We start from the raw sequence: 19,330 nt of genomic DNA, 5'->3' as shown, positions 1-19,330 counted from the left end.
TGGTAGCAGCAATAAGTCTTGAATCCACCACCTCTGGGTTAGATACAGGCAGGCCACTTTTGGCCCAGTATTTTATAAAACATAAAAGTACATTTAAATGGGAGATATTAATAAGAGTAGGCTATTGGGTTATTATGTTCCTTGTTTTATTTCAGTACAGGAGACATGTGATTACAGCTTGAACTAGGCCAGTGATAGCTTTAAATTCAAAATATTGGCTGTAAATTCCACCATGTTTAAAAAATGTATATATATATATACGTTTTGTCTGCCAAACAGGCCAAGAAAAACGTTGGTATATATAATGAAATTAAGGATTTTATATAAGTAGTATATAAGTAGTTACATTATGCTGGGTAGTTAGTGTACAAAATATACAAATTTACATACCTATAGCAATCACTGCTACACATAGCAGAAGCCTCATTTTGACCTCTTATAACGTACAAGCTACTATTTCAATAATCGACCAGTCCTGTAGCTAAAACAAACAGATTTAGTAAAAATTGTAGTTGCGGGAAAGTAAACAAAATGCAACAACATATACACGCTTATTTTCTTCCAATTAAATGTAAATACGTTTTTAATTGTAAGCGTGTTTTAACAACTGTTGTTTCGTCGCTATATCCTGTCTTTTGGTTTGAAATATTTCTAAATCTTCGCTACCGTAATCGAAAAGTCATACAAAAAGACATTTAATTACAATTACTGCTTTAAGTTACCTTACATGTGTCTAAAACTTTCACCGAAAACTGAAGTTCAACGTAATTTAAATACAACATTATCTATACTAGAACACTTTCGAAAGTATTCCCTTGTGCCGAATGTCCTGGCTCATAACATTTTTGCAACGCCCTCAAGCCCTTTTTCTACTCGTCTGGAACTGGGTTCCTTTTTCGTCTGAGGTTTAAACGCTGCTTTTATTTCCGCTGTCTGGTCGCCATCCTTCAGGATTTGGGTCAAAAGCTTTTATGTACGGCTCTGAACGGCAAACACAGCCGTAACAAACCAGCAGAGCGTAATTACTAGATTGGGAAACCTTTAAATAATGATTTTAAGATAGGACTAATGATAAATAGTGGTATATAGTTCATTATCTCGTTTTTTAAGCTAATTCAGTTATCCATTGAGATATAGTAGGCCGGGAGAAGACACTTTAAGCACATAATATCCAAATATCCTGATCGTGGGTATAACATTTAATAACAACAGTCTATGGGAGTCTTAAGAATATGGTTTTATAATTCTTTAAATGTTCTTTGTTTACTACCAATTGGGACGAAAAATAGAATATAAAAAGGTACCCAACCTTCCTCCAACATTGAATGTGAATTTCATTCGCCACCAAAAGCCCTATACAAATTATTACGGTATAAGTTACATCTACGTCGAATAGCAAGCCGCTAACGGTACATTAAAGAGAAATAGAAACAGCCGACAGTCTTTCTCTTTAATGTTTTGGTCGCCTGACCAATTGTGATTTCCTGCGAACAGCTGAATCGTTTCAGACGTTACCGAACGCGGTAATACAAATTCATAGGAAACGGCTTGACTGGGCTACAAGCTTTGTAGCTATTTCACTACGGTGGCTTGGTTATACAAAATGTTGGTTTATTTTATACGAAAATAAAACCTTATTTTTCTCTTCGATTATGGTAGCCAAGATTTATAAATATTTCAAACTAAAAGACAAGATATTGTATGTAAATAGGCTAATGTCGTAATAATCAGCACCTAACTTAGTATTATGGTAGGGTGGAGGGGAGATGGGACACTTTTTCGTTATATTGTCTCATTCCATTTGGGAATATACAAAAAAAAAACATTCAAAGAATTATAAAGCTGTAGGCTATACTCACGACTTCCATAGACCTTTGTTAATTGTTTAAAACACGATCAGGATGTTTGGATTTTATGTCCTGAAGGTGTCTCATCTTTCCCCACTATGCTATATATTAATATTTTTTGCTGTATAGTAGGATGGGGGGAGATGAGACACCATTCTATTTATTCGTTTCATTTGGTAGTAAATAAAGAACATTCAAAGAATTTTAAAACCGTATCCTCACGACTCCCATTGTCCGTTGTTAAATTATTAAAACACCATTAAAGTATTTGGTATTATGCACAAAAAGTGTTCCATCTTACCCCACAATACTTCATGTTACGACAATACCAGTGCAACAATATTGGTTCGTCTGCTTTTGTAATAATTGTAAAGTTAACTACATAATCACATGGGGCCAAATACGGCCCATGCAAAATGCCTATGAGCTCTTTGCTGTTAAATAGCACCTTTGTAGCCGTTAATTGCAACGTTTGCGCCGAAAGAGTTGGTTCACATTTACGTTTGATGTTTCTGTAACGAGTAGCTGTAAACTAGCGGGAATGAATTAGAATGAAAATAGGTCATGACTCCATTTGTCTCTTTGTGCAATTTACACCCACACGTGAAACAAATAATGATCGCCTTTTAATAGGTCAACGCGAAAAGGAAAATTGCTAATGGACAGTTCTAAATATTACATAAAACTATTATAGTACTGTGGTGGAAGATGGGACACTTTTGGCACAAAATATATAAATATCCTGATCGTGTTTTAAACAATTAACAACGGTCTATGAAAGTCGCGAGGACAAGGTTTTATAATTCTTTGAATGTTCTTTGTTTACTACCAAAACGTACGAGAAAATAGAATAAAAAGGTGTCCCATCTTCCCCCATCCTACTATAAATAGTTGTGCCATCGTTACTTTTTACGTTGGCTATTAAAGTATAAACTGAGATATAGTATTGTGGGGTAAAGGTAGTTGTACACAGTATCCGGCGTGCGAATTCGCTTGCGAAGTCGTATGCAAGCCCATTACCGAGTTCCGCATGCGGCAGGGAAATCCGGACGAAACAGACGAATTCCGGATACTGTGTACAGCCACCTTTGATGGAATACATCAAGCTCCTAAATCAAAAATTTTCCGATTGTAATATTAGCAACTAACAGCGTTTATCGCGTTATGAGGGTTATACAGTTCAATTTATAATGCATTTTTGTTATATGTCAGTACATATTATCTATCCAATTTTTTGCATGCATTTCACAAAACAAATATTGTCTAACTCTGAGGTGCCGCCTAGCGGGCATAAAAAATATATATAACCATATTTCAAGAGTGCAACAAAAAACGTCAATTAAACCAGTTTCTGTCGGTTTAGATAAGATTTGGCTTCTAACATTACAATAACATGATCCATTAGCAAATATAAACGATCTTAACTACAATAATATTCTTACAGCAGTACTTAAAGTTTAAAGTTCACAAAAAAAATAAAGCAAAGTTGAATAAATACGTAGTAGCGACATAGTAGCTTCACTACTCCTATAGACCGTTGTTAATTGTTTAAAACACGATCAGGATATGTGGATATTATGTGCTGAAAGTGTCCCATCTTGCCCCACCCTACTAGGTGTTACCAATATTTAGAAAGTCGTATTTTCACGACTCCCATAGACTATTGGTAATTGTTTAAAACACGATCAGTGTATTAGGATATTATGTGCTAAAGGTGTCTCGTCTTCCCCCGCCCCACTATATTTTGTTATATTGTCAGTTAATAAATGTATAATAGTACAAATTGATGACATAACCCAACAACCGTCCCGTCTTACCCCACCCGCTTACATCAGGCATACAACACAAAGAAACTAGCATAGCTTATGAATTGTAAGCTTAATATTAACATGTTGTATGTATGGCGTAAATATGTCCCACCCACGCAGAAAAGCAGGGAATATCTATGGGAACTTATATGTAAGTGTGGCATAGTGGGTATTGATGCTTACTGTCTGTATAACATGTTAACTTGAATATGAATGAATGTAACAAACTGAATGAATGTAACTTACTAGTTGTTGTTTTAGTATCCACGAACATGTATTCATCTTGCTTTATCCTCGCGTGGCCGGAAAACGACAGTCGTTATAACACGGGTTTAACACCTCGTGCCAGCTTACGAGTTACCAAGTATGTTACTTTGTGGGTTATTTTTTTTGTGGGGGGGTTCTTTTATTATGTATGGCTAATAATTTGGAAAACCCATTAGTGACCACTGGGTTGGGCAATTGTCGTTAAGTGTCTTTCTCAAGGACACATACGCTCACAATGGTAAGAGCGACGAGCCTTGAACTCATTACCTAATGGTTACAGGCAGGCCACGGCGCCGGACGACTTTTTATGTGAGTTTTAGTTTAGTATAAAAATTATTGCGCTTACTTTTATTTTTTATAAATTTTGTAATTTGAAGGGATATTTAAAATCTAAATGTATAAAGTTGTTTAACAATCAGATTATAATCTATTATTTTAAAATATGAAATCACCTTTTTTTGGTTTTAATGATGAAATTTATTCAAACGATCGAATTAATTAGATTTCGTAAACCTGGGTCGCCCCTGACGCAATACCAGTGGAAACACTTCGGCGCTGCAGGTTTTTTTAAACCTTATTTTTCCGTTTCTTAGGGTGGGGAAGATGGGACACCTTGTTCTTTTATGTTTATATAGTCCCACTTTGCCCCACTTTGTAGTTGCAAATATTTATTGCTAACTACAATAAGATAAGACATCCCTAGCAAGAAGTTAAGCACAAAAACAGGACTGTTGTCAGGTGCCCATTATTTAATCTAAGGCGCAATCACATGCTGTATAGGCTGCACCCGTCTAAAGTTACAGGCTTTGGTAAAATGGTGTCATAATTCCACGGACCGTACCGGCAAATTGCTTACGGCACCTGTCTCTAACCCAGGGGTAATAGATTTAAGGCCTATCGTTTCTACCACTGTGGGCGTATGTGTTCTTAGGCATGGCAATATTTAGCTCGTTAGCTGGTACGACGTATATAAAATAGAACAAACATCTTATAATGACTGTCGCTTTCAGGCCACGCGAGACTAAAGCAAGTTTCTTTCATTCATTTGTTGCGTTATTCGTTATCACGCTTGTCATGGTCTAAATTATAATTCACTATTACCATTGCTGTGGGCGTAAGTGTCTTGGGCAAGACAAATCAATTGCTCGTACCCAGTGGTCAATAATGGGTTGTCCAAATTATCAGCTTTAGAGAAAAAAAAAATACAGAACAAATAATCACCCACAAAGTAACATACATGGTAACTCGTACGCTGGCACGAGATGTATGAAACGGAGCATTCGTGTTATAACGATTGTCGTTTTCCGGATAAAGCAAGTATTTATTCAGCTTAAAGATACATAAATTGTTCGTATAATGCGACGACGTTTATACTTCCACGTTCGGGTTAAACTCAGGTCCGAGTTTCAAAGCCTCGTCCTCCAAACGCGGAATATACTTTGTAGTTCGTGTGTGCCAAACATTTATTTCAGTACAGTTGTTTGCTTTTGGTTCCATTTTATCTTTCGTCAAACCAAGATCGGCCAGAAACTGCGACTCCAGTGGTTCTATATCAATAAAATACACGTCCGGGTGCTGGCGCAAAAGAGCAGTGCTAATGGCAAAGCCGGCCATATCAATCGGTACTTTACGATCAGGTTCCCAAAGTGCTCTCCATGTTACAACTCTGTTATCTTTACAAAGAACTGGGCCTTCAACAATTAAATCAGCAGAGAGTCCAACCGGCCACACAGAAGCTAATTTAGTTGTTCTCATATCCTCAAACACTTTTAAAGCATAAGTATTATCGTCGTCCATAAAATAAACCACTCCTTCATCGGGTTCAATGTGTTTTCTAACCCAAGCCAAAGCTGCGTTGGTCGTTTGCAAGTGTTTCACAAAAAGATGCTGTTCAGTGTTCTTTATATTAAGATGAGTGTAATGCAAACCCGATTTCTTCAAAAGCTTCGACACCAGCGCAGTTTTTTCTTCCGAATCTTCGACTACAATCCAATGGAAGTTACGTAGATGCATTAAAGTTTGCATCAACCTTGTTAAATCCGCCTTCTGGGTTAGTCTTGCATACGTCGAGGTAATGGCATGAATTGTGTGTTTATTATAAGCTCCAGGTGAGTTTATTAATTGTTCTTGTAATCTCCATGGGAATTTCCGTTCTGATAGTTTCGAACGCTCTCCAAGGAATAGTGTAGTAACCATAAAAGTTGTAAAAACCAACGCAAGAGAAACGATTAAGATTTCTTTACGTACGTTTCCACCTAACACCCCATTCATGTTTTTTTTTACGACAGCAGTTTTGCTATAAAACACCATTTAATTATTTTATATTAGGGTGGGAGAAGATGGGACACCTTTTACAATATTTTCTTGTCCCATTTGGTAGTAAATAAAGAACCTTCAAAGAATTATAAAAGCGTTTTCATACGGCTACCATAGACCGTTAATGGTTGTTTTAAAAATCAGGTTACTTAGATATTATGTTCTGAAGGTGTCTCGTCTTCCCCCACCCCACTATATAATAAGCTCCACTAATGCGTCTCCTGTTAAACAGACGTACTGCTACACACTGTACAATAAGCCTCTATACTGCCTGCCGTATGTTGCCACACTGCAGTCGGCATTACGTCTGTATGAACCACACAATAATACATTTTAGAGGCCTTTATTGTTTTCAGATAAATGCGGTGACAAGTAACCCAATACTAAATGTACACAATAGAATTGAACGTCTGTGTAATAGCTGCTGAAGCTGCAGCCACACGAAGCTGAATAATTAACAATTTCAAATACCTAGATTGTCCATAAAATTTATTCCTAACAAGCGTTTTTGTTATATAACGTTGTGGGGATAGATAGGACACCTTTCATTCTATTTGATCGTCGCATTTGGTAGTAAACGAAGACATTTAAAGAATTATAAAACCGTATTCACACGACTCGCATACACCAATGTTAATTGTTTAAAACATGATCTGGGTACTTCAATATTGTGTACTAAAGGTGTCCCGTCTTTCCCCACCCTACTATATATTAACTATAAACACGAAACAATCCTTTCATTTCGTTATTATATTGCAATGCACAAATAATGACATTTCTAGACCGGAATTAGGTTGCCGGCTTACATGTCTTTTTTATAATGACGAAAGCCGAATAAGTAAAAATACAATAAAAATAATCACTCACAAAGTAACATATTGGGTAACTCGTAAGCTGGCAGCACGAGGTGTATGAAACAGGACACCTGTGCTTAACGACTGTCGTTTTCCGGCCACGTGAGGATAAAGCAAGGTACAGTCATGTTAAGAAATGTGGTTGCGCACCAATTGGATTGCGCAAGAATGAAATTGCGCACACAATGAACTGAGCACAAATTCTGGATTGTCCTATTTTGAATGTTAAACTGATTGTTTAGAACTGTTTGTCTTTCATTGCGTATAATTTTCATGTCATATTTCATCTGCAGCGTTTAGGCCGTGTACATAATGCAAAACTTTAATTAAATACATAATGCAAAACAAACATTTAACACCTAAGAAATATATGCATTTTTACGCAAAAGTCGCTGGTATTGTTCGAAATTTCGACGCAAACAAGAGATCACGGAACTAATGAACGAGCACGTTTTAAACTTATTAGCATAATATAGTAGAGGGAAGATAGGACACCTTTAAAACATAATATCCAAATAGCCTGATCGTGTTTTAAAAAATTAACAACGGCCTGTGGAAGTCGTGAAGATACGTTTTTATAATACATTAAATGTTCTTTGTTTACCACTAAATAAAAAAGTGTCTCAACTACCTCCACCCTGCTATATTAATTAAACCTTTTACTACAATGGTCCACTGGGCTCTATATGACCACTAACGTGCTCAATAATAATATACATCAATGCAAGGAAATACAATGTGACAATTTTATGTTCTATTGGCATGTCAATAGCTCATTAAGAGTAACTTTCATCTTCTGTATTCGGTCTTATATATTTTCTTCACGCTTCAGTTAATGTCATATTATAACGTTATTATTATTTGTATAGTAAAGTGGGGGAATACGGGACACTTTAGCACATAATATCCAAATATTCTTACCCTATTTTAAACAATTAACAACGGTCTATTAGAGTCGTGAGGATATGGTTTTATAATTCTTTAAATGTACTTTGTTTACTTACAAATGGGACGATAAAATAGAAGAAAAAGGTGTCCCATCTTCCCCACTCTACTATATTAATACTGTACACATGCCTGACTACTACATACTTCTACCAACAGCACACATACGAGTAAAATTTATTTATTAGTAATAAAACCAATTATAACTCTTAGTATAATGAGTGAACTACATGCTGCAGTTTTAAACACATTTAGGTATGTTTGGTTGGACGTTTTTTGGCAGAAAATTATCATTGATAAAGCAGTGGCAGAAGCACCACCACAAAACGTCAGATTATGTAAAATACCTTCCCACAATCTGAACGAGAAACATGATTTCGAAGCAATTTTATCGTACAGGTTGATAATAAGCGTTAATATATTAATATTTTCGAAGTATAAACCAACACTTTTTGCTTGCTGCTCATGGCCATTGTTGAGAAAAGCGTGTTGAATTGCTCCTTGCCAAATAAAGTTCATATATCCCAAAAACAACATACCATAATCGTGGTATAAGACGGAGGGTTGCGTAATGACTCCAATCTATAGTTCAGTTCATTCTCTTCGTCCATTTTCTGGTTTGCGGTTTTTAAACACATAAAACTTTCTACTTCTATTCATTCAGCAAACTACATGTAACAATAAAAATATAAATATATAATAGTCTGGGGGAAGATGGGACACCTTTGGCACATAATATCCAAATACCCTGAACAATAACAGGTCTATGGAACGAGAAAGTAGAATAAAAGGTGTCCCGTCCTACCCCACTCTATTAAAACATGGAATATAGTTTGGTGGGGTAAGATGGGATACCATAAGTACCAAAAACCTATAATTCCTGATTGTGTTTTAAACATTTACGTTCTTTTAGGGTCGGGGTTATATATTTCAGCAAATTTGCTTTGTTTACAACCAAATGGGACCACAAAGGGAATGAAAACATGTCCTATCTTATACCAGCATACTATAATAATATACATAACTAATTCTAGACAGTCTCAATGCCTAATTCTTTAAACGCATTGTTAAAATACACAATTCTTGCAGTGCGTGTAACTTTATTGAAACAGACATGAAACTAACTGCTTTAAGCGGATGTTATATGCCTTGAGTTTTGTGCGTGATTGCTAAGACGTTAAAGGGAAACTGAAGTCATTCATCATTATTGGTGTACAGATAGTGCTCACTAAGCTGAATGTACAATTTCAATATTGTATGGTAGGGTGGGGGAAGACGGGACGCCTCTAGCAGTTTCATTTTTTGCACTCCGCAAAAAATCGGTGGATCTATCAAAGGCATCTTTTTTTTAATGGGTTTTCTGCCCCACAGTTATAATTTCATATAACATGTTTAATAGACAACTATTATATATAACATGTTTAGTCCACAATTAATATTTAATAAGTAACATGTTTATTACACAATCATTAAAAATAACATGTTTAATGCACAATTAATAAATATAACACGTTTATTACACAATCATTAAAAATAACAAGTTTAACACAGAATTATTAAAAATAACATGTTTAATTCACAATTAATAAATACAACATGTTTAATACACAATTATTAAATATAAGACGTTTAATACACAATTATTAAATATAAGACGTTTAATACACAATTATTAAATATAAGACGTTTAATTCACAATTAATAAATATAACATGTTTAATACACAATTATTAAATATAGCAAGTTTAATACACAATTATTAAATATAACACGTTTAATACACAATTATTAAATATAGCAAGTTTAATACACAATTATTAAATATAACACGTTTAATACACAATTATTAAATATAACACGTTTAATACACAATTATTAAATATAGCAAGTTTAATACACAATTATTAAATATAACACGTTTAATACACAATTATTAAATATAACATGTTTAATAGCATGTCACAATAGGTTTATTAATGTAAGAATAAACACCATTTCAATTCAGCATGATAATTTGAAACTTATACCATGAAACATGTAGCGTTTAAAAAGTAAAAAAATTACAAGAAAGTACCAAGTTTAGTGATGCAGTTTATCTAGGTGTAGCGACCACGCTTATTTTCTCCTATTAAATGTAAAGCCATTTTTAACTGTAAAAAGCATCTTTCATCAAAACTGCTGTCGCTAATCCTGTATTTTCGTAAAATATTTTTAAATCTTTGCTACCGTAATCGAAGAGACAAATAAAGTTATTATTATTATAAACTCAATAGCACAAGGTGAATTATTATTATTTAAAAATTACCCTTTTTTGGTGATATTTTTGAAAAAACTTTTGTCTAATTCGGATAAGTCCAATAATATCCATCATGCCTCGATTAATGTTATTAGGAATTGGTTGCTTAAGCTTCTTACAGATTCTCGCATGTTCCAACAAACATATCAATGCCTCGTAATATCTGCCAGTGTATAGGTAGTAACCTGCAAATGAATTATATAGATTCATGTGCGTATGTGTTGTATTCTTGTAAGGTTGCATCAGTTGTTTGGCTTCATCCAGTAGTTTCAGTGCTTCTGTGGGTTTTCCATTGATTAACAATGTTTCAGCTGATTCAGACAACTTCATGGGACGATGGAATATTAATTGCTGACATGCATCTTTTATTCTCCGTTTAACGTTATCAGAAATTGCTGATTGCTTGCGTTTCTTACAGATTTTCGCATATTCCAACAAACATATCAATGCCTCGTAATATTTGCCAGTATTATGATACGAAGCTGCGTATGCAAGAAATACATGCAGTTGCACAACTGTTTTCCTGTACGATTGCATCAATTGTTTGACTTCATCCAGTAGTTTCAATGCTTCTTTAAGTTTTGCCTTATTTACCAGTGTTTTAGCAGATTCATACAACTTTACGGAATGATAGAATATGAAACGTTCAAATGTTCGTGGTGTGTCCCGTTTAGTGCCATCAGGTATTGGTCGCTTAAGTTTCTTACAGATTCTCGTAAGTTCCAACCAACATATCAATGCTTCATAATATCTGCCGGTACCATGGTAGCAGGCTGCATATTTATGATATAGTACCATGTGCACCACTGTTGTTGTATTCTTGTACGGTTGCATCAATTGTTTGGCTTCATCCAATAGTTTCAATGCTTCTGTGAGTTTTCCCTTCTTTATCTGTGTTTCAGCAGATTCACACAACCTCATAGGATGACGTAATATTAGTTGGTAAAAAACAATTTTGATCCGTTGTTTAACAGCATCACGTATTGGTTGCTTAAGTTTGTTACAGATTCTTACATATTCCAACCAACATATCATTGCCTCAGAACATCTGGCAGTTTTCGTATACCTATCTGCATATGCATAATATAGTCGCCTGTGCACCACTGTTGTTTTGATTTTATATGGTTGCATCAATTGTTTGGCTTCATCCAATAGTTTTAGTGCTTCTTTTGGTTTTCCATCTGTGATCAATGTTTTAGCAGATTCACACAACTTCATGGGATGACGTAATATAAATTGGTGAAGTTTATTTTTTATTCTTTGTTTAATGAAATCATGTATTGGTTGCTTAAGTTTCTTAAAGATTCTCGCATGTTCCAACAAACATATCAATGCCTCGTAATATCTGTCGGTTTTATTGTAGTAAACTGTACGCACATAAGATAGTAGCTTGTGCACTAATGTTGCTGTATTCTTGTATGGTTGCATCAATTGTTTGGCTTCATCCAGTAGTTTCAATGCGTCTGTGTATTGACCATTGTTCATCAATTTTCTAGCAGATTCACACAACTTCATGGGATACCGAAATATTAATTGTTGAAGTTCTTTTTTAATTTTTTGTTTAATGAAATCAGATATTGGTTCGTTACGTTTCTTACAGATTCTTACATATTCCAACCAACATGTTATTGCCTCGTAATATCTGCCGGTATTATAGTAGCAAACTGCGTGTATTTTATATAATACCCTATGCACCACTGTTGCTGAATTCTGGTACGGTTGCATCATTTGTTTGGCTTCATTCAGTAGTTTTAATGCTTTTGTGTATTGACCATTGTTCGTCAGTGTTTCAGCAGATTTACACAACTCCATGGGATACCATAATATTAATTGTTGTAAAGTATTTTTTATCACTGGTTTATTATCATCAGGTATTGGTCGCTCAAGTTTCTTACAGATTCTGACATATTCCAACCTACATATCAATGCCTCGTAATATCTGCCGGTATTATGGTAGCAAACTTGATATGAATAGTATAGCAGTATGTGTGTTGTTGTATTCTTGTACGGTTGCATCAATTGTTTGGCTTTATCTAGTTTTTTTAATGCTTCTGTGAGTTTTCCATTGCTTATCAGTGTTACAGCAGAGTCAAACACCTTATTGGGATGGCGAAATATGAATTGTTGAACAGTTTTTTTAATCTCTTGTTTATTATAATCAGGTATTGGTTGCTTAAGTTTCTTACACAGTCTTACATATTCCAACCAATATATCAATGCCTCGTAATATCTGTTGGTATTACAGTAGCAAGATGAATATAAACTATATAAAGCTAATTCCATCACTGTTGTTGTATTTTTGTACATCTGCATCATTTGTTTAACTGCATCCTGTAGTTTCAATGCTTCTGTGAGTTTCCCATTGTCTATCAGTGCTGAAAATTTATACAACTTACTGAGTTGAAGAATTATGAATAGGTGAAAATTGATTTTCATCCTTTGTTTAATGTAATCATGTATTGGTTGGTTACGTTTCTTACAGATTCTGACATATTCCAACGAACATATCAATGCCTCGTAATATCTGCCGATTTTAAAGTAGCAAGCTGCGAGTATATTGTATACTAGCATGTGTACCACTGTTGTTGTATTCTTGTACAATTGTATCATTTGTTTGGCTTCATCCAATAGTTTCAATGCTTCTCTTGGTTTTTCATTGTTTTGCAAAACTTCTGCATAATCACACATCAGTGCGGATTTAATTACATTATCTTTAGTATTATTCGTAGTAAAGCACTTGAAATTTAATACATTTTTCCAAGCTGTATGAATATTGGAAGTCCTTAGAACCTCACCATCGTTAAGCAATATCAAGGTACTGGAGTATCTTCTAAAACTCAAGTACATATCAATGCTTGGTTTAACTGTTTCTACCATTTGTTCCAATTCCTGAATCTTGGTTTCAACTTCTGGTCTTGAACCTTTAAAAGATTGTGTCTCCTGGTTGTATGATTGATTTACAATGCTTGCCAACTCATAAACTTTATATTGAAACATCTGATTAATTGTTAGTTTAGAATAATTAATATTTGAACAAATATCGATAACCAGATCATATTCCTTCTGTTGAAATACAGCTTCAAAAATAGAAAAGGGAATTTTGTCAGTTTTCGATGAGGAAATCGTTTGTTTAATAAAATCTATCAAATCTTCACTTAAATGTAGAAAATTAAAAATTTGAACTCTAACTCTAACAGGATCAACGTGCCATTTAAATTCCCATCTGTCATCCGCTATAATCGTTTTCAGCATGTTTTGTAGAACAATCATTGTTTCCATAAAACAAACCAGGCTTTGTTTTCCAACAATTTTAATCAAACCAGATATAACATCTTTAGTTTGAGAATACCCCATAAAAGCATCATCTTGTTGTTTCTTTGTATGATAAACTTTGGCGCGAACCTCACAAGCCACTGCCACCATAAACCGTAGTTGGTGCGCATCCCTATCACAAAGTTTTCCAATATCTTTTAATGCATTAATGATATCAAAGCAAGATGATGCTTGTAGTGAATGTAATCGACCAATGGCTGATATAAACAGTGTTGCACCTCTGTAGATTGCTTTCTTAATGTTGTAGTTCTGCAAACCCAGTGCAGCACGTACATGTTGAATTCCGGTGTTGAAGTTTTGTAAATTTTCTTCCATTTGTTTGGAAACTGTGAAAAACTCATTTTTTTTGTCATTTTCTTTAATCCGTCGATGAGCCTTTTCTTGATATTCGGCACAAATTGCTTCATCACCAGCTACAAAGCAAGCCTTGGTTAAAACATCAGCCACATGGTATCCCTGGTCTTCGGATTCATCACTATCCAAATATTGAGTCGTTTCTGTAATGTGTATCTTGTAATCCAGGTGTATTTGTTCCTCACTACCCACTCTCAAAACTATATCAGTAGGTAGTATTACAAATTCTACTTGTTGAACCCGGTCCAAGTATTGAATCATTTCATCAACTGGTTTAATAAATTCAGTGTCCCAAGGTTTGTTTTCAGTTGCTGGTCGTCCAAGTGGGCGTATGCAAGCGTGGGCTACTAATCCATCAAATGTAACCCCATTTGGTGTGACAATGTCTGTAAACCAGTCTCTATACCTGGGATTTATACTAGGAATTGCAGCACAGTTGATCATGGTTTCTCCGAGGTTGATTAAGATGATGTTGAAGATTGTGGTGAACCATCTGAAGTATTTCATGATTATCTTCCGATCTTCCACCTTAGCAACATCATTATCAAGGACAATGATATGTTCGAAATCTGAATACAGAGTGATTTCCGATCGTGCCAAAGAACCCAATCCAACTACAGCATATTTGCATGGTGGAGCTCCCATAATCTTGATGCATTCATCAGAAATAAACTTCATTAACTTAGTGTATCTACTCGTAACTTCTTGTTGAAGCTTTATAACGTCTAACACTTTCTTGCTTTGTGCTTCAATTAGGTTTTCACCTTCCAAACCATCTGGGATTATTTTAAGCTGATCAAACCTTATGCCAAAATATGTACGGCATTTTTTCAACCTTTTTTTCAACTGAGCTGTCAAAGAGATCAAATCCGTTTCAAAGTTTGCAGCATTTGCTTTCACCAGAACTACTGAGCACAAATCTTTAAGTTCATCTTTAAATCTTTGATTCTCTGGATCCCTTACAATAGCAGCATTATACAGAGCTGCACTACGAGTCAGGTTCAACTTTTTATGGTTAGGTTTATTTTCATAAATTTTGCCAAATTCATAGAATACCACAGCTGCTTCAAGTTTAGTTCCTTTCATTTCTTTCCCATCAGAATCACACAAATCCTTCAACTGTTGAGCAAGATTCTTTTCCTCCTCACCAACCTCATCTTGTATAAAATCATGTTCAGACGATTCCATTTTAAAACTTTTGTACTGAAAGGCAACTTTTATGCATCAATATTCTGTCTAACAAACTGTAGCTGTAGCAATACAGTTGTAGCTAACAAACTTAAAGAATTCGATATGCCTTAACTCAACTGTAACAACAACGTTAAGCTTAAATTCTTTGTTAAAATAAATAGTCTAGCTTAGAAAACACAACGCAAGTGGTAGCTAACAAAGTTTATAATGCCACAACACTACTGTAGTTTCTGCTTTATACTGAGTTGATTCCTTTCATTCTAGAGTCTAGAGTCTCTAGACAAACATATTGTATTTCATGAGAAACACCTCTGGAACAATTCCTTTTGTTACGTCATTATAAAGTGATCAAATGTTTAAAACTTTCTAACACACCATCGTGACGGTCTCCCATTGTTACATCGGTTCATATCATAATAGTGATTGTTTGTTAAATAATGGAACTCACGTGACTACATTGTTACAACATAATGTACATTTACACGTCACAATGTAATTGTATCTCTATTAATGTCTGCGCGACATACTATGTTATCCAGTCTCGGTTGGAAAATATATTTAAAACTTACAAATAAACCAAGTTATGATTTCAATTTAAAATATAATATCTGTTCCACATTTATTATGCACGAGGCTAAACACTAGTTTGATTTGTTAAGCCATGAAGCACTTTTAGTGGACCATTTGGATAATTCCTGTTAAACAAGCCACATAAACACAATTGATGGGTTCGTGCTTGGTAAATTGACAGTGGGCATAAGGTGTGCAAATTCACTGCATATGAAACCATAAATTATCCGTATTTCATAGGTAACGAACCTTGGGTGGCAGGCTATAGGCAGATCTACCCCCAATTTTCCTCTCCATTTTTAATCAGTAAACATTACATCCAATAAATTGAATTTGTTTCATAGAATTATGTGTCTACGTCATTATAGTATAGTTACTATATTAGTAGTTATACTGTATTGTAATCGCAGTCGACGTGCCCTATTTCGTTATAGCGATTACCGTTTCGTTAGCCACGTTTTTATTCTTTTCCGTTTAATTAACGTACTACCGTTGTCTTGCTTTATAATAAACTGTTCCTGTGTTTATCTTGCCTTTAATTGGTATTCAGTTAACAATCGAGGATTACATAACTAGCCAGCAGGCATCGTACTGGCGTTAACTAATATTGCGTCCCCTGCTAGCCATGGTAAAATATATAGGTTTGGCACTTATAGTGTTATTACTTTAAACTACGTAATGCAAAGATAAATAAGTGCCTTTCGTATATTTTCATAGAAACTTATTAAAACTCATTATATTCCGAAACAAACAATTGAACGTTCAGAATTTGTTCGAAACTTTACAAACCTGGCCGCTGTCACTTGAATGAATGAATGAATGTAACTTACATTTTCCTCGCGTGGCCGGAAAACGACAGTCGTTATCACACAGGTTTATCACCTCGTGCCAGCTTACGAGTTGCCATGAATGTTACTTTGTGGGTGATTATTATTTTTTCTTGGATTTTTTCATTTTTTTTATGTGTGGCTGATAATTTGGACAACCCATTAGTGACCACTGGGTTGGAGCAATTGCCGTTAAGTGTCTTGCTGAAGGACACATACGCCCACAATGGTAGCAGCGACGAGCCTTGAACCCATTACCTCCGGGTTGGAGGCAGGCGCACTAACCAACTGTGCTATGGTGCCGGACACGTGGTGTAAGATGGGACACCAAATTTAAATATATTTATACTAACAGTATTCTGCAAATTGTACTTAACCTACCGAAATTAACCGGCTATGCTAGTTTCTTTGGCATGTAAACTGTATGTATATAGAACTTTAAAACGATATTTTGTTGTTGTTTTTATCCCAAATAAAAGTCATGTTGACCCCCGCCTATTTTCCTCATGTTTATATCTCATTTTTTTCACAAAATTAAAACTAGTTTTATGAGACAAAATCAAACTGTACGAAATATCCAAGTTTTTTCATGAATCTATGAAAGTAGTTAACCTGCTCAAAAAAATTGTTTCTATTTAACAAATTGTATTAATATTTAACAACAGTAATCGGCTTTGACGAGCACTTTATAAAGTCGTGGTAATACTGTCAAATAATCCTGTAACATTGTTTTTTGATTATCATTAAATGGGAGTCCTTAAATTGAAATTTAAAAAATTCACGTTTGACAAAGTGTCCCATCTTACCCCATCCTACTAAATATCTAAACCTTACAATTTTGACCACCGAGTCAAAAACGAAGCATTTCCTATGTATGCAGCTCGTATTTTCATACACCGACAAAATAACAACTTGTATTTCAGAACAAATCAAATAATAATATAATAATACCTTTATTTGTCTCTTCGATTACGGTAGCGAAGATTTAGAAATATTTTAAACGAAAAGACAGGATATAGCGACAAACCAACAATTGCTAAAAGAGGTTTGGGGCATATCAACAAAAATTCTGTATTAATAGAAATGCTGAAACTGATCTAAAGGTACCATCAAAGTTTATAAATACGAACCAGCTTTTGAAAAAGATGACTTTCAAAACGCCAATTCAACCGCTGGAGTAAAAAAATATTGGCCGTGGCGCAATGCATGGGAATTCCCATGATAAAAAGTTCACTCAAATTTGATCGTTTCTAGTTTTTGTAAGACTTGAGAAAATTCAAACTTTATTTCAGATTTGGCATAATAATTGTTTCTTCGTTAGGAATATATGGACTTTATTATGTTTTAATTTTTGATTGAACATAGCTATTTTATATGCTAATTCAGCACTTTTTTCCTATTAGTTAATATTTATCATTTTTTATATTAAAATGTTCAATATGTCTCACTGGTACCTACTGTACCACTTTCTTTATAATAAAGTCAGTTGTTCGTGTTTAACATTAGGTTTGAAAAATTGCCGAGTCAGCATAATCTGGTATGTAGATATAGTTTCAATCGAAAAATTAATACATAATAAAGTTTAAATTTTTATATTTTTTTATATATTATCAAAGGAGAAGGATTCATTATACCAAATAAAAAAGAAAAGGGATTGTTTTTAGTAGTTTAGAAACGGTCAAAGTTCAGTGTCTTTTTTTCTAACGGATCCCTTGCATTGTCGAAACAGCCACATTTTTTTTACTGTAGCGTTTTTTTCATGTTTTCAGAAGCTGTTTTTGTCAAATATACTTAAAACATGTCATTTCATACGCAGTTTTTGTCTGATCTGTTTTTAATTTGAAAAACAGAACAATATATGCATTAACTGCAAAATTCTGACGCTCAGCAATTTGTTAATAATGTACAGCAATCGTGTCTGCAAAAACTTAAATAGCCGCAGGCAATTTCAAACGGAAAATAACACGAAAACGTCCTGAATGTAGAATCGACTCTTTTTTAAAAGCATGTAAAAGTCATTAATTATAGTCTTAAGCAGCCACTCATAATAATTGAAACTTTTCGTCAAGTTTTGTACGCCTATTGCGTGCAATGACGATTGACGATTTGTTGCTTATTCTCTTTTCGTTTTTGTTTGTTTAATTTTGCTACCGAATTCGTGAATATCATTAAAATTATGAAAATGTTATAACCTTAGAACCATTTCTAACACCGGATATAAACACTGTCGTAGCGATGGGATATCGGTTTATAGTTTCAGATTTAAACTACGCACACCTTCATATGGGCTATGTTAAATTTTATTTTATGACGTAGAATATGCGTTGAAAACACTTGTAAAGTTGTGAAATTCAGTTAATTTTTCAGCAATACCACTGTACTTACAGGCGTTTATAAGCATGCATGTAATCTTCATTTATAGCTAAAAGGTTATTTTTTATGATTTTCCTGCCTCTAACGCATGGCCATATAGGTAATGGTTTTCAGGTCGTCGTTGCTACCATTATGGGTGTATGTGTCCTTGGGCAAGATTCTTAACGGAAATTGCTCCAACCCAGTGGTCACTAATGGGTTGTCCAAATTATCAGCCACGCATCAAAACATTAAAATAATCCACAAATAAAACACAATTATCCACAAAGTAACATACTTGGAAACTCGTAAGCTGGCACGAGGTGTATGAAACAGAACACCCGTTTTATAACGACTGTGGTTTTCCGGC

At 34.5% G+C, this 19,330-nt stretch overlaps 3 protein-coding genes across 7 annotated transcripts in view; all 3 read right to left on the bottom strand.

Moving 5' to 3' along the window:
• The window catches only part of LOC149725647 (laminin subunit beta-1-like), a 28,654-nt gene extending 27,889 nt beyond the window's left edge, over nt 1–765 (bottom strand). For all 5 annotated transcript variants that reach the window (XM_089891605.1, XM_089891609.1, XM_089891607.1 and 2 more), the window contains exons 1-2: nt 723–765; nt 391–481 (exon numbers count right to left, since the gene is read on the bottom strand). In XM_089891605.1, coding sequence (XP_089747731.1) covers nt 391–427 — 37 coding nt within the window. In that variant the 5' untranslated portion in view covers nt 428–481; nt 723–765. The remainder of the gene's footprint in view (nt 1–390; nt 482–722) is intronic.
• Nucleotides 766–3,961: 3,196 nt separating this feature from the next.
• Nucleotides 3,962–6,501, bottom strand: LOC149725646 (galactosylgalactosylxylosylprotein 3-beta-glucuronosyltransferase 3-like). Its single transcript, XM_089891611.1, has one exon. It carries the CDS (start codon nt 6,230–6,232, stop codon nt 5,291–5,293), a length of 942 nt encoding a protein of 313 aa, XP_089747737.1. The 5' UTR covers nt 6,233–6,501; the 3' UTR covers nt 3,962–5,290.
• Nucleotides 6,502–7,519: 1,018 nt separating this feature from the next.
• On the bottom strand, nt 7,520–15,712 carry LOC149725645 (uncharacterized). The gene has a single exon (XM_089891610.1). The coding sequence runs from the start codon at nt 15,206–15,208 to the stop codon at nt 10,328–10,330; it is 4,881 nt and encodes a 1,626-aa protein (XP_089747736.1). The 5' UTR covers nt 15,209–15,712; the 3' UTR covers nt 7,520–10,327.
• Nucleotides 15,713–19,330: the final 3,618 nt, after the last annotated feature.

Source organism: Ciona robusta, chromosome 13, assembly GCF_009617815.1.
Source record: "Ciona robusta chromosome 13, ASM961781v2".
NCBI lineage: Eukaryota > Metazoa > Chordata > Ascidiacea > Phlebobranchia > Cionidae > Ciona > Ciona robusta.
Note: the sequence above shows the minus strand (reverse complement) of the source record. Positions and strands in the feature narration are given on the sequence as shown.